This window comes from Orcinus orca, chromosome 14 (genome assembly GCF_937001465.1).
Source record: "Orcinus orca chromosome 14, mOrcOrc1.1, whole genome shotgun sequence".
Lineage (NCBI taxonomy): Eukaryota > Metazoa > Chordata > Mammalia > Artiodactyla > Delphinidae > Orcinus > Orcinus orca.
Genome location: NC_064572.1, coordinates 14,406,115 through 14,421,645, shown reverse-complemented (window position 1 = coordinate 14,421,645; position 15,531 = coordinate 14,406,115). Strand labels below are relative to the sequence as shown.

Genomic DNA, 15,531 nt, shown 5'->3' with positions numbered 1-15,531 from the left:
TCTTCAAAAAGATGCTTGCCTCAAAGCAGCAAATATTTATTGAGAAAATTATTTTGGGCAGAAATGTAAAATGATCATAGCATCTGCCTGAGCTTTATGTCAATTTTGAAAGTTCTCTTGCAGCATGAGGACAAGTCAGGGGCATTCTCTCCGATAAGCACAAAAGAAACAAATACAAAGGGACAGAATAAACTAATTCTGATACTTGGCAAGTGTGAAAAAAGGGGAAGGAGAAAAGTTACACGATACATTATTTAACGAAAAACCACAAATTCAGATAGGGTGTTAAGTGCAGAATGGTATGCAGTCCTGAGATATATCAATATGCACAGAGCAAAGAACAGCTTAAAAATGCATTTAAAAGTGGATACAGTTTTAGGAGGGTGAGCAACTGCTTCCGACCAGAGAATAGCAGAAAGTACTGGCAGAGACCTTCAAAATACTTAGTCACATGATGGAGAGTAGTATTTTAGATCATTCACTTCTAAACTGCATTGTGTAATGTGATTCAAGAGAGCCAAAGAAAGAGGGGACACAGTGCAGTGATGCCCAAGAAGGCTAGCCGGGTTAAGATACCCCCCAAAATCACTTCCACCTCAGAAGTTCTACGAATCTCTGTCAACTGAGCTGGTCTATTTATATGAAAGGGTTATTATTCCCCCTCATGGTATTAGAAGAATACAATTGCACAGAATCATTTGCTTCCCCCCACCAGAGGAGCCTCTATCATGAAGGGAAAGAGCATGAAATAGAGCCATACTGCAAGTGACACAGTGTAATTATTTCACCAAAGATGACGCTAAAGAATATTTAATAACCAGAATGGCATGAGCAAAACTCAAACAGACGAGACACTGGCATTAAACAGTCATCTATCAGCAGCAAAGTAGAAGAGCTGATGTAAATTAATTATACTCCGATAAAATTTTTGAAAAAAACGAAAAAGCGCTGAAACGTCAGCTCTGTCCATGACAATGAGACACAAGTTCAGTATCTGAAGAGGACTAGAAATCGACCAGGTGAAATGCAGAGATCACTGTGGTTGTGGTTTTGTTTTTAATAAGCAGTTTTTCTCAAGTGAGCCCTCCCCGGATAATATAGTTTCTCTGAGACAAGACTTCCTCTTTTATTCCTCTCGCTAACCAGGATTTTGTAGAATGCCACCCTAAAGGGCCGTGCGCTGAGAAAAATACAATAAGTAAAAGTGGGGAACACTCCCATCTCCAAACCAACCGTGGAGAGTCTAAGGAAGCAGGATGGAAACATGAATTCCAGGAACCGCCCAAGAAAACCCCTGGGAGACAAAGGCTCTCTCCAATTGGTGGGAGGTGGCAACTGCAGCATGGATGGAGACCAGGCACCCAGGACAGGCGAGACAAGCGTAAGGCTGCCATAAAACAAGTGCTTGCCCTTGGCTGCAAAACCGGCAGCAGCAGCCCAGGTCGCTGGGGCCAGTGTGGAGTAATGTCAGGAGAACACTACAGCCCTCCAAGGTCAGGGAAGTGACCAAAACAGGTGCCAACTGAGCCCTGCCCTTGGGCAATCAACCTTTCGCATGTTTCTCATCTAAATATTCAGGTGGCTGGTTAATTAAAGCCTAGGGAGACCGCCTCTGTATATCATGCTCTTTCTGGGGTTTAAAGCCCTGGCCTTCAAAGCCATCTCTCTATAAAAGCCAGGGATGCTCTCAGCCTGGTCACTTCCGGTAGCCTTCACACTTTAATGTCTACTGCTAGAAATTAGTAACGTGGTTAAATGGTAACTATGGAAAATGATTATAAAATCAATTCTATGTTGCAAAGCACTAAATTTTTTTTCTCAAATATGAGACAGTCGAAGATTTTTTTCAAGAACCATTTTCTAGAAATGTAATTTGCCATCAATCCCACACACGGATTTTTAGAAAAGCATTCTGAAAAGGACACAGATTTTGGATAACCTAGCGACTTGGATCATGTTTGCATTCAGCAAAGAATGTTCTCATTTATTTGGACTTTACTTTGGGGGAATTCTTTCTTCATTTTTCACATTGCTGGTGAGATATTTCAAAATACAGGAAGCCCTCCAAATCCGGACCTCTGTCCCCTCTTTTTTCTTTCCAGCTACAACTGAAAACTTTACTGAGAAAGGAAGAAGTATGGCTGTATACTAAGTTTTCTAGCATCATTCAAAAGTGAGTAATTTTGACAAGGGTCTTAGCTAACTATTATTTTTTTTAATTTATTTATTTTATTCTTTTTTTTTTTTTGGCTGCATTGGGTCTTCATCGCAGTGCGCGGGCTTTCTCCAGTTGCCGCGAGCGGGGGCTACTCTTTGTTGCTCTGTGCGGGCTCCTCGTTGCAGTGGCTTCTCTTGTTGCGGAGCACGGGCTCTAGGCGCGTGGGCTTCCGTAGTTGTGGCACGTGGGCTCAATAGTTGTGGCTCGCGGGCTCTAGAGAGCAGGCTCAGTAGTTGTGGTGCACGGGCTTAGTTGCTCTGCGGCATGTGGGATCTTCCCGGACCAGCGCTGGACCCATGATCCCTACATTGGCAGGTGGATTCTTAACCACTGTGCCACCAGGGAAGCCCCTTAGCTAACTATTAAATTAGTAACCTTTAATTTCTAATACATGATTTCAAACATTTAGAGGGGATATCTTTGAAAAATGTATTCTCTGCTTCCCTGTCTTAAGTGACCCAGCAGCACTAAACATAATTTATATATCCTGATGACCCAAGATCATTATTAAAAACACCCATCACTGTAATGTGCTCTAGGTGAATCTCTGGATGCAAAGGGATGGTTATGGTGTGGGGTTACAGAGTCAAACACACACTGATCCCCACAGCTATCATAAAAGATCTTCTTTAAAAGGTCTCCAGTATCATCACGATTCTGATTTAGTGCTTCTTATAAGGTTCAGGTACATAAACTCCTGGGTTTAACATAGCTGACTTTCTGCAAAATCAAAAGCTTTCAATCAAGAGCTAAAGTTGCCTTCTCCATGGCTATCTCCTAGAACACTGTCCCTTTCTCCGTTAGCATTAGTGTTGTACGAATTGCTGGTATCACTTAAAAAGGTTAGCTGTGATTTCTGCATCCCTAACAGTGGATCTCATATGATATCCTGTGAACTCATATTCTTTCTAACTCAACTGCTCACACCTAAGTAGATACTAAGGTGGAAGAGTTTCCTACACACAAGATTCTGGGACCAATTATTCCACTGGTTACAAATTTTTCCCTTTGAAAAATGATGACCTGATGCTTTGCAAGAAATAGCTGTGCCATCTTTGGAAGCTTTAAACTATCATGTTTCCAGGTAGCAAAAGCTGGATTGGACATGAGCGCAAAGCTCTGGCAACTCACGACCACTCAAAGCCCCTCATCCTGCTTAGCCCCAGAGGGACTTCATTCATGGCACTGGCTAAGAGTGGGAGGAATTGGCAGGAATCCCTAAGAAGGCCATTTTGATCCCTGCAAAACTATCTGGGGGAATAGACTGTGTAAAAAATAAGACTTAGAAAAAATATGCAGCCTCCTGACCAGCGGACTGTTCTTAGCCATCTCTTGAAATGCTCAAAAAGTATTTCAAGGGTTAAGAACATCCTAAAGAAACACCCAGCCTTCGGAAATACATCAACTCAATCAGTGTACCTGCTCATACAAGTCTTTTGTCTTTTCAATTAAATTTGGCCCAGAGACACAGTCACACATGAAGTCTGGGCCAATGTCCGATTTATCTCCCCTGCCCCGCAAGAAATTCATAGTGGCTGTTCTTAAAAACTGATCAGATATTCTAAGAAGGCTTTATGCAGCAGCGATACTGGTCAACTTTAGATAATGCAAAATGTGAACCAAAAACTCAGCTGCCTCTTTATATCATATAGTGAAAGAGCAGTTGGCTGGGTAGCAGATGCTGCCGGGGCCCTGGTCAGATTCTCATCCTCTCCATTCAGTGAACACTGCCTGATTTCCAGCTGCCAGCATCTGCATTTCTTTGCTTCGAGATTTGTTGTGACCACAGTGGTAGCCGGAGGAGCCCCAGAACTAACGCCTCCAGAGGGCAGCACCAACCAATGAGAAGCTGGTTATTAACACTCCACCCCCCTCGCCGCTCAGGTGGGATAGCTCTAAGGCACGGGTCCGCAGAATCACCCCGCCCCCAAGTAGCGCCAGATTCCCACGGCGGTAACCTGCTTATCGACGCACCCTCTCTGGCCCCTTCTCTACCTTGGCTCATGTCCACTCACGCCCCAGATAAACTTGCCCTTTGACCCTTGTCTCAAGCTCTACTTCTGGTGGAACCCAAACTAAGGTAAGCTTTTTCCCTAACACATCCTTTTGCTGACTTTTTTCATGTCTTCACCAGATTTCTACTTAAGTTTGCACCAGTTTATTTTGAGTTTTGTCCATTGCCCTTTTCTGAAGGCAACTGAGAGCTCGTAGACCCCCAGCTCTGCTCTGCTGCTCCGTATACAGACACAGAAGCTACTCGTACAGCTGGGAGATTGACAAGCAGAGGAGAGTGTGTATTCAGCAATCCCAGATAGAGAGAAACGAAGATGCTGCATATGGAAGCACTCAGTAAACAATACAGCATGATTGAAATACATTTATATTATTTCTGTGTGTGCATATACATATATATGCATGTCCTCATTGTTACTGTCTCTTTTAAAAACTAAGCAACATTCTATTTCCTCTAGGGAAAAAACGCAGGTCACTAAAAGAATGTAGCTACAGCAGAGAAACCTGTTCAGTGAAAAAAATTTTAGATACTTAAAAACTAGGAGGCTACAAGGTATAGTGAACATATTTCAAGCCTGACTGTGAGAGAGCTGGTTTTCATCTTGGCTGTAAAAATTCATTCTAGCATCTCAAAGCAGTCGTTTCAAGGTTCTATGCCTCAATTTTCTTCCTCCAAAGTGAGAATGTTAGGTGAAGCATTCTCTAAGGGTCCTTCCTACTCTTGACTTTCACCCTGCTCTCTCAGAGCACAAGTCCTCTATTTTAAGTAGAAATGCCTGCGACCAACACCTGGATTGGGAAATGATCATAGCAAGTAGCGATGTGTAGCCACTGGAACTGTGCGTATAACTGACTGAACTGAAGACTGTGAACATTGGACTCCGTGTGGCTGAGCCTGAAACCGTATGCAAGCCTCTGTGTCCCTGTCCTCTGAAGTGAAAGCCTTTTGCTTTAGTCTCCCAGGCCTCCCTTAAGTCTCAAAAGGCTGGCTCAAGAGTTCAAGATTAGGAAATGTGAAGATGCAGAAACAAAGAACAGCCTTGGGCCCAGAAACTAGTAACAATGTAGACTATAAATCTGCCACACAGAATCACAGAACTCCCAGTTCCCTAAAAGATACAGACAAAGGCCCAACACACATTCCTAGATTGTTTTTATAGGAAGCGGACCCCAACCAGATGAACATTGCTGACCGCAAGTGCATACACTCAACAGTGTTTGAAACCAGAAGGTTGATTGATGATGCTTGAAACTTCACCTTGATGCCAACCAATCCGAGACCCGTGCATGAGCTGATCACACACCCTGCAGCCCTCTCCCTCACAATGCCTTCCCTGAAAGCCACTGGGAAGCTTGGGTCTTTTGAGAGTGAGCTGCCCGTTCTCCTGGCTTGGTGTCCTGCAATCAACGCTGCACTTTCCTTCACCACAGCCCAGTGTCGGTAGACTGGCTTTACTGCACCCCAGTGAACGAACCCAAGTTTGGTCCTGTAACAAGCTTAAAGGATGCTCTGCTCTGTTCTTTCCTTCTCTCTCTCTCCTCTTTTCCTTTGAGCTTTTCTTGCTGTGCACTTTTTAAAAAGTGAAGCAGCTGATTTGTCCAGAATTCATACAGCATCCTGAAGGTTGCTCTGTTCCTTTCTCTTTCCAGATACTCCCTGGGCCAGGGAAAGAGACCAGCATACTTTTTGTATCTACTGGAGCTTTCCAACAATTCTAGATGCTTTGAACCAAGAATTTATCCATTTTGCAATCCCCGCCATCATCTTACTACTGTTTGATCACTTCCTCCTAGTAGCCATTCAGTTTTTCCTTACTGAATATATTCCATATTGATTCATAATCACCTCATTCGTGCTGTGATACCCTGAAAACCCTTGGCTCATAATTCTTGCACCTTTTTTTTACCTCAACCATCTCCTTTTCTATTTTTGCCACCCAACAATCCAGGAATGCCTCAGAACTCACTGTTACTGAAATTTCTCTTAACTTAGATTTAAGTTCCTGAATCTTAAACTTTGAAATTTCACTCTGTGACTTAAAAGTAACCTCCTTTGACCATAGCTATCTGTTCTTCTACCTCTCTATCCATTTAATTCCAACAAACCTGTCCCTGAATGGGTCTTCATCATGAAATGTCATGGCATTATTTCTGTCCTGACAGGTATATTATTAAGTGAATTCAAACTGTCATTCACTCAATCAACAAATACTATTAAGCCCCTACTAAGTGCCAGATGGTATGGCAGGTCCAGAGAATACAAAGATCAATAAAACCGAGGCCCTACCTTCAAGGAGTTCACTACTAATGTAGGAGATGGAGAGGAAAAATAAATAACAGAAATGGGCAGTAGTGCTATAGAAGGGCAGCTAACGGAACACTAGGCAAACAGATGGAGGAGCAATAGATTCAGTTTGGGGTGTCCCTGAGGCAATCTGCGGTGCTGGCGTTCAGGCAGGCCTGGTAAGCACAGGTACATCTCCACAACAACGTAAAAGTAACATACTTGTTAGAGACAGACGTATCAGATTTATTGCCTTTAACTATTCTACAATGATGCAGACTGTTTATTGGTATTTATTAAACCCCTTTAAAATAAACTATTGTGCTACATGATTTGGAAAACTAATTTGTTTTCCAAACCTGTCCACATAATCATTTGAAGACAAGTTAAAAATGTGAATTCCAAACCAATCCTTTCTTTTCAAATTCAATTCACTTAAAGAACAAAAACAATTCACCCAAACCAACCCTTTTACCTGTATGGTACTGTAATGTTCTAATGTATTAGTACATCAGGAATAATTGATTTGAAAAGTAATGGGAATTCTGGCTCTTCCGTGGCTTTCCGAACTTCATTCTTTTTTAAATGTAAATGAAGATACGGTTAGACTGCTTTTCAGAAATAACTAATGAAAATACCAATGATTTTAGCAATCAGAAAACTTTCTAACCTAGTAAAAGGAAAACGTTTACATTGCACTGAATCTCAGTTTTTATTGTCTTAAGGGACATAAAATAGAAAAAAAAAAAAAACAGGAACAATATATCATAAAAAGGAGATAGTGGAAAACATACCAGAAGAAGCTTCCAGTCTTTCCAATCGGCTGATTAACCAGTCGAGGGAGCCAGAAAATTGAGCACAGTTTTTACGATTTCCTCTAATTAGAGCCGCTGCAAAACAGAAAGCAGATTTCACAGTTACGTGATTTTCTAGTTCAAAACCAAAGTAAGCTAACAGTAGTCATAAAATGTTGGAGCGAAAACAAAATACCTTTATTTTATACCTAAAACGCATACAAATATACACATATATACATACACAAAAATTGAGACATTAAAAAAAGAATTGATATTTATTAATGGAGACTGAAAAAAACACTGCTTATTAGAAGGACTATATTTTGAGAAAGTAACATTTCATATTGGAAAGTCATAATGAAGGGTAATGGAAAAACCAGTGTCCTGGGAGTTTCCTCACTTGGAGTCTAATACTCCTTTCTTTTAATTAGCTGTAAGACTAAATTATTTAATTTCCCTAGAGCTCAATTTTCTCACCTATATAATGAAGAAGTTACGATAACATCAGTTTACCAGAAAATGTGGCACAAAATACTAGGAGGTAGAACTGGTAACTATAACAGACATGCAAAGAGATATCATTAAATGTTACAGGAAAAAGAGGGTGGGAGGGCAGAGGGCTAGTAAGTTTGAAAACCATTTTTCCCCCTGTATCTCTTCTTTCCATTTAGAGATTCACCATGCACATTAAAGACTCTAAGAACTAATCCCTGCAATAAAGTCATCTATTCTAACTTTGCTTAACCTAGTGTTTTTCTACACTTCTTTGACCAAATAACCCATCTTACATGAAATTCCTATGTGACCCTTAGGATCTCTTTCAACCCAACTGATATACTCAATTTAAAACTTTTATTGTTTCTAAATCATTCACTTCTTTCAAAGCAAATGTGGTAAATATTTTATGTAAATGCTACTCTTATACCCATAAGATTGTTCAGAAACTGTATAACTTTATAAAGGGCTGATGAGATTTTTATATAAAAAATATGTTTAATGTGAAAAAGATGTTGCTATAAGAAAAATCACTATTTAAAATCTGGTAGTGCTAGGAAACAGTCTGAAGAACCGAAGTTTGAGAATACCACCTGTTCATCTCCTTGTTAAGAGCAAAACAAAGGAGACCCTGTAGCAACAGAGTTCAATTAAACTTAAAGACTTCCTTCACATTTCCTCTTTCCTCCCCCAAAAAGTTGTTATCTGGCCTGAAAGTAAGAAAAGAAATAATGACAGAAAAGACAGGAAGGCTTCAGTTCTTGCAACTGCATAAGAAAAGCTCTTTTGTGAATGGAGCCCCCATAACATTTGTACAAATATTACAACGTGATGTATTCAATTACTTAGGCTCTCTTCCAGCTCTGGGACCAAGAAGAACCAGCTACACACACACACACACACACGCACACACACACACACACACACACACACACACACACACAGAGGGACAAGTGTGTCAAGGATGAGGTGTAGTAAAGGAATGAGGAGTCCTATATGCTCAGTGGGACTTCTAATTTTAACCTGTAGGAACATCTGTAGAACAGCAGCAACTGGGGGAAGTATACGGTGAAGTTTTTGAACCTTTGTAGTTTCATTTGTTTAAAATTTAACCCACTCCTTTAATTTTGACTTCTGGTTTTTAAAATAAAAGATATTAACTATTTTCTAGAGGTCAAATGTTAGAGATAAGGTAATTCTTGAAGAAACTAATAACACACAAATAAACCCTTTTAATAAACCATGGAACGTTTAAGAAAATCATACAGTAAGCCACAAAGAAAACTTCATTAAACTTACTACAAACAGAAATGGTGTACAGACTATGTTCTCTGACAACAATGTAACGAAATATGAAATTAGTAAGAAAAGCAGAAACAAAAATAAAACCTACATAAGAATTTAAACTCTCTCCTAAATAATTTTTTAGTCAATGAGGAAATCAATACCACAATTTTAGAATATCTAGTAAACATCAAAAATAGCAATGCTACCTTATACAATCAATGGTCGATGGTCAAAACTGTACTTAAGGAAAAATAAACTAAACACTTTAATCGCTAAGTAACAGGGTGAAAAATGTTAACTAAACACTCCTTTCAAAACATACAAAAAGAATGTCAAAAATATTAGTAGAATAGGAAAAACAGAGAGCAATAAAAGCAGAAATTAATATGTTAGAAATAGTAGAAGTGATCTATGTAATAAATTGAAATATGATCAATATGGTCAATGGAGAAATTGAGTTTTTTAGAAATTGAGTTTTTTTTAAATATAAGCTAAATACCAACGACATTAATCAAGAAGAAAAGAGAAAAAGAACAAAGTTAAGAAGAAAAAGGAATTATAAACACAGCCACTTTATATATCTCTGTACTGGAATTTTTGAACATTTAGGAAAGAGGATGGCCTCCAAATATATCTTTTTTCACCAGAATTGACCAAAGAAGAAAATCTAAATAGAGTAACAAACCACGAGTAATATTGAGAAGTATGTCAAAGTCCAAAACCTTTTTTTTTACATTCAAGAATTAAGTCATTTCTATAATAAACTGTTCCAAAGTAAAGAAAGAAAACCTCCCTACTTTTTTACAAAGACAGTATAACTTTGATATCAGTGCCTACCAAAGACAGTATGCATATAAGAAAACTAGAGGGAATGGGAAAAGAATCTTAAAAAGAGGGGATATATGTATATGTATAACTGATTCGCTTTGCTGTACAGCAGAAACTAACACAACATTTTAAATCAACGAGACTCCAATAAAAAATTTTTAACTAAAGGAAAACTAGAGGGAACTCTTACCTATGAAAGCAGATCCCAAAGTCTTAAACAAGGATGGTATTTACAAACCATATTCAGCAGTGCATTAGCATTAACTCAAGTGGGGCTTCAATACTCCAGTGAGACAGAAATGTATTAGGAAATCTGTAATAAGTCACATGAAACAGATGATCTCAATAGACTCTGTATGTACTTCTAATCAAAAGAAAATTGAACTCAGTCAAACAGAATGCCTCCTGAGCATTATGAATGTGTGTGTGCATGTGTGTGCACGTGCAGAGTATGTTTCCCAAATAAACAGAGTGTGTGACTTATTATAATTCAGTAAGTTACCCATGAAAAAATCAGCTGAGTTTCTAAAGTAATGGAAAAATATACAGAGAAACACAAGAAAGCTCATTCTAACACTATTTATAATAGCAAAGCACTGGAAACAGCTTGAGTGTGGGCTAAATAAATGATGACACATCCCTTCAGTAGGGTGGAGTACATCCACTAAAGCCTGATGAAGCTTTACAGTCACTGCCGAGGAAAGATGTCCACAGTACAGAAGTCAGTGGAAACAAATGCTATAAAAGAATACTGAGACTGCGATCCCATTTTGGTGAAGTAAATGTATATACTCGATATGCACGTGCACAGAATGGAGAAATTGAGTTTTTTAGAATATTTCTTAGAGAATGAGAGCTTTTTGAGAAATAGATCATGATAAGTTGCTGGGATAGAAACAGACCTTGAGGAACATTGATAAGGGTGGGAGAGCTCTCCCCGGGTCAAAAGGGGAAATTTTCTTATTCGAAAATGGGGGGTGGGGGGAAGGAATGAATGGAGCTGGGAGGAAAAAGGGTCACCCTCTGTGATACGATTCTGCACAGGGACCCTCTGAAGCCACAATAAATTCTGTAAAATAAATAAACAAGCAAACAAATAACTCACAAAGGCTAGATAAGAATGGAAGTTTGTACGAACCAGTGAGGAGGTGACGGTCTGCAGCAAGATATTATGTAACCTCAGAGAAACATCAGATAATAAGGAAGAAGCATGCAAGTGGGAGACAGTGTAACCAAATAATGCCCCTAAGTGTACAGACATCAAAGGGAAATCTTAAGTCCGCCCCAGTCCATGAAACTGGAACGTGGACCAAAGTCAACTAAACCTTCAGGGGATCAGGCCACAGCTAATGTCCACTAGCAGGGATTTGCTATTGTTTATGTATGTACGTGGGTGTGTGAAATGTTTTACATGTACTTAATGTTATATTTAGAGTCAAAGAAATATTTTTTAAAGGTTATACACCAAAATGGGTGGTTACATTTAAAAGTCGTTTCTACCTTCTTTTTTTGGTCAATTATCTAAGTTTTTTTATCATGAAGATGTATTCATTTTTAAGTTAAAGGACACAATAAAGTTACTCTCTTTTTAAAAAGAGAAAGGAAAACAATGCCATTAATACTGACAGTGGTAGTAGCTATCAGATGGCTCGGAGCGCCACTCTCATGGCCAAAGAACAATGGCAACTTTACATTGTACCTCAATGTACAGAAACAAACTTAAGACAAATGTCGTTTCATGCATGCTATACCTTAAAATACTCTGTTATTGCTGCCTAATTGGCCTGGAAGAAAGTTAAGACCTTTCACCCGCCATACTATTTTTCCTCATTTATTTAAGAAATATTAACGTTAATGCATCAGGCACTATGGTTGGCCCTGCAAATATAAGCTTGAATAAAGTGTGAATATAACACAATGGTTTGCAGGTCTTTTTCTAGCATATTCTAAGCTCCTTTAGAACTGACGCTCTGTCTTATTACACTTTTGCACATTGCCTGAAACTTCGAAGGTATGTTATTTCTTAATAAATAGTATCCAGTCTCTTACGGAATAACATCGGTCTTAAGTGCAAAATTTATTTATATACTTTTTAAATAAACTTATTTATGGCCGCATTGGGTCTTCACTGCTGCATGCAGGGCTTTCTTTAGTTGTGGTGAGCAGGGGTTACTCTTCGATGTGGTGCACGGGCTTCTCATTGCGGTGGCTTCTCTTGTTGTGGAGCACAGGTTCTAGGCGCATGGGCTTCAGTAGTTGTGGTGCGTGGGCTCAGTAGTTGTGGCTCGCAGGCTCTAGAGCACAGGCTCCGTGGTTGTCGCGCACAGGCTTAGCTGCTCTACAGCATGTGGGATCTTCCCGGACCAGGACTCGAACCCGTGTCTCCTGCGTTGGCAGGCGGATTCTTAACCACTGCATCACAGGCAAGTCCCAATTTAAATACTATAAACAAATTTTGAACTAAGCGCATATATGATGGAAGTGCTAGTTCAGTGAACCAAACTTCTTTTGGTGTTGAGTAACTCATTAAATCCTTAAACTTTTATCTATCAGAATACGAAATGCAAGTAATATAGGCACTTAATTGAAAAATCATTACTGTTAAAAATTGTCTATTCTGTATTTCTTACTAGTATCATAACATCCCCATGTCTTCATGCTTTTGTCTTTTAAACTCTGACTCAAAATTTCTCAAAATACTAACAGAATCAGAAAATTGCAGATGGACTGAGATAGAAGGACTTCCAAGATAACACTCACTTTTAAAATTTATTCAACAAATACTGATTACCTGCTTTGTATCAGGCACTGTTCTAGGTGCTGGAGACACACAGGAAATAAAACTATGTTTCTTGTTGGAGTTTACTTTCAAAGCCTAGAGATACTAAGTGAATAGGCCTTAAACAGCACAGACAAATGAGGAGGCAACAGAACTATAATCCAGAAAGGTATTTATAATATTCAGATGGACAAGTGAACACTTCTAAATCTTGAAAACCATAAAAAACAAAAACAAAAAAAAAAACCCTCAGAATGTTGTTGAAGAATTTAAGAGTGTAGTCTGTGGGTTCCCAGAGTAGGCTGCCCCAAAATGTGCCTCTATAGCATATTGAGTATTTTGAATTAAAGCTACTTAAGAAATGGCCAAAGCAAGAGGGACACTCTGACCCTCCTTTCTGTCTCCCTGAAAGCAGGAAATAAATCTCTCACATGAAAGATTCATTTACACTTCCTGCATCTGGAGGTATAAGGACAAGTTTACCACCACAAACAGGGAGTCTGGGTCAAGAAGCCTTTGTAAACAAACCCTGTTACTTCTCTAATTGACAACCCAAAGCCCAAACTCTGCTTAGATTCTTCATTAGTTGGGCACTCAAAACCCAAGTTTCTTTGTCCTGTCAATTCCTCACAAATTTATTGTTTCTTTGTCTAAAAGGTATAGAAGCTGCCTGCTCTGGCCACTTCTTAGGTCTCATTTCTATGACCTCCACGGGCATGAATTAAAATCTATTTCTTTTTCTCCTGTTAATCTGTCTCGTGCCAATTCTATTAAGGACTCAGAAACTGGTAACTTCTCCCATCCTAAAAGAGTAGCGGTCTATCCTGTTTGTTTCATACTTCGAATTTTCATAACATGAGTAATCATAGGGAGAATTTGCCAAAGAGCATTTCTCGGGACATCTTTAGAAAATCATCCTGGCTCGCAAGCCTCCTGTAGATTAATTGTGTGGATGTCAGAAAAGATGTATGAAAGCATGCCTCAGCGATGCGTTTCAAACTATGAACATCGGTGTCTATGAGATCCTTAGGTCTTCCAGATGGCAGGCTCATAAGTCTGCCTTTGTCCTTCTCCACTTAAACACATATTAACTATATCCACGTCAAATTTTTAAATTGTTACAGATTATCATTCCCACCTTCTCCCTTTTCTCTCCATGCTAAATAAACCTGCTGAAGTAAAAGAAGAAGGTTTATTTCACACATAACCTCATGAAAGAACCTACTGTCTACCTTTTTGCAAGAATCGGGAGGAGGCTTAATAAATTTGAAGTTAATGATACTTGGAGCAAACTTTCTGATAGGTGAGTAAAGAGGGACAATGAGATATAAATATCACATTGAACTCCAAGTACTGCCGATCTGAGACTTCTCCAGCCAAGGTGAAATATACACTTACGTATACATGTCTACCTATCTTATGATTACACCCACTTCAATAAAAACTACTGGTGTCAGATGGTCCTTCAGTCAACATAAGATTTTATTCACTATTTTTTTCCTGAGCATGAAATCAGTGCTCACTACAATAAAAACAGATTACCAAGAGTGGTCAAAGGAACATTCAAGCCACAAAATCTCTCATAATTCTATTCACCTGAAACAACCATTATTAAAACTACCATGTATATATTGAAAAAGATTCTCTTTCTATGTGCTGACACATTCTATTTTTTAACTCAACTGCAATGAATATATTAACTTTTCCTTTCGTTATCAATTATCTAGCATTACACATTTCTGTTACCTATTTTTTTAATTCTAAAAGTAATACATGTAAATAGGTTAAGAGTAAATGTTCATTAGAACACACAGAAAAATAAAAGATCTCTCCCCCAAGAAGCAGCCACCTAACAGCTTTCTGTGCATCCTTTCAGAAATGTCCAGTATATATACAAGAATGTATATGTCTCTGAATACTTTTAATTTTATGCAGCTGGAATCTATCTATGCATACAGTAAGCATCTTGCTTTTTTTTTCCCCTTAACCCCATATCCTAGATTGTCATACTAAAAAGACCAGAAACCGAGCCTGTTTCATACAGTTTTTCCAATGGTATACTTATCTCAATTTTCAAAAACACAGTTTTACACTCTATAGGTATACTATTACTTATGTAACCAATCCCCTGTTGATAGAAAAATTGTTTTCAATTTTATGCTACTTATAAACAATTTTTCAGTGGACATCCTTTCCACAGTTGCACAAATATATCCCTAGAATACACTTCTTAAAGTAGAAATTCTGAGAGTAAAAGGATATATTCATTTAAAGTTTTACGTGTATTGTTGACCAAGGTTTGTTTGGTTTTTTTGAATTTCATCAGTTTATACTCCCACCAAGAAGATGCTTCGCAACATTTTCACCAATGATGGGTATTACCATTTTTTTGTCTGTGCCAATCTAATAAGTGAAATATGATCTCTACTTATTAGTTTAATTTCCATTTCTTTATTTGCCATGTTGAGAATCTTTTATTATTTTATTAATTGTTCTGTGAACTACCCATTGCCATCTGTTGTCTGTTTTTCTATTAGGCGATATTCCCTTTTCTTATACATTTATGAAAACTCTGTATATTACACAAACTAGGCCTTTGTCTTTCATATAGATTGAATATTTTACAAAATTCCCATCTGTTTTTTATTTTATAATGATATTATTTATCCTAAAAGTTTTAATTTTCATGTAGTCAAATTTATCAGTCTTTTACTAATCACTTACTAACATGATTTAACAGTAACATGTACTGAGATGGTTGAGGCAATAACTGTATAGCACTGTGGCTAGCTTTGCTATTTATACCACCTGTCTTTCTTACTCAACCATA

The 15,531-nt window shown here is 38.4% G+C and overlaps 1 protein-coding gene across 1 annotated transcript in view; it reads right to left on the bottom strand.

Moving 5' to 3' along the window:
* Positions 1–15,531, bottom strand: part of RYR2 (ryanodine receptor 2) — a 517,690-nt gene that overhangs the window by 334,228 nt on the left and 167,931 nt on the right. Inside the window, exon 17 of the mRNA XM_049697219.1 lies at positions 7,310–7,405. Coding sequence (XP_049553176.1) covers positions 7,310–7,405 — 96 coding nt within the window. The remainder of the gene's footprint in view (positions 1–7,309; positions 7,406–15,531) is intronic.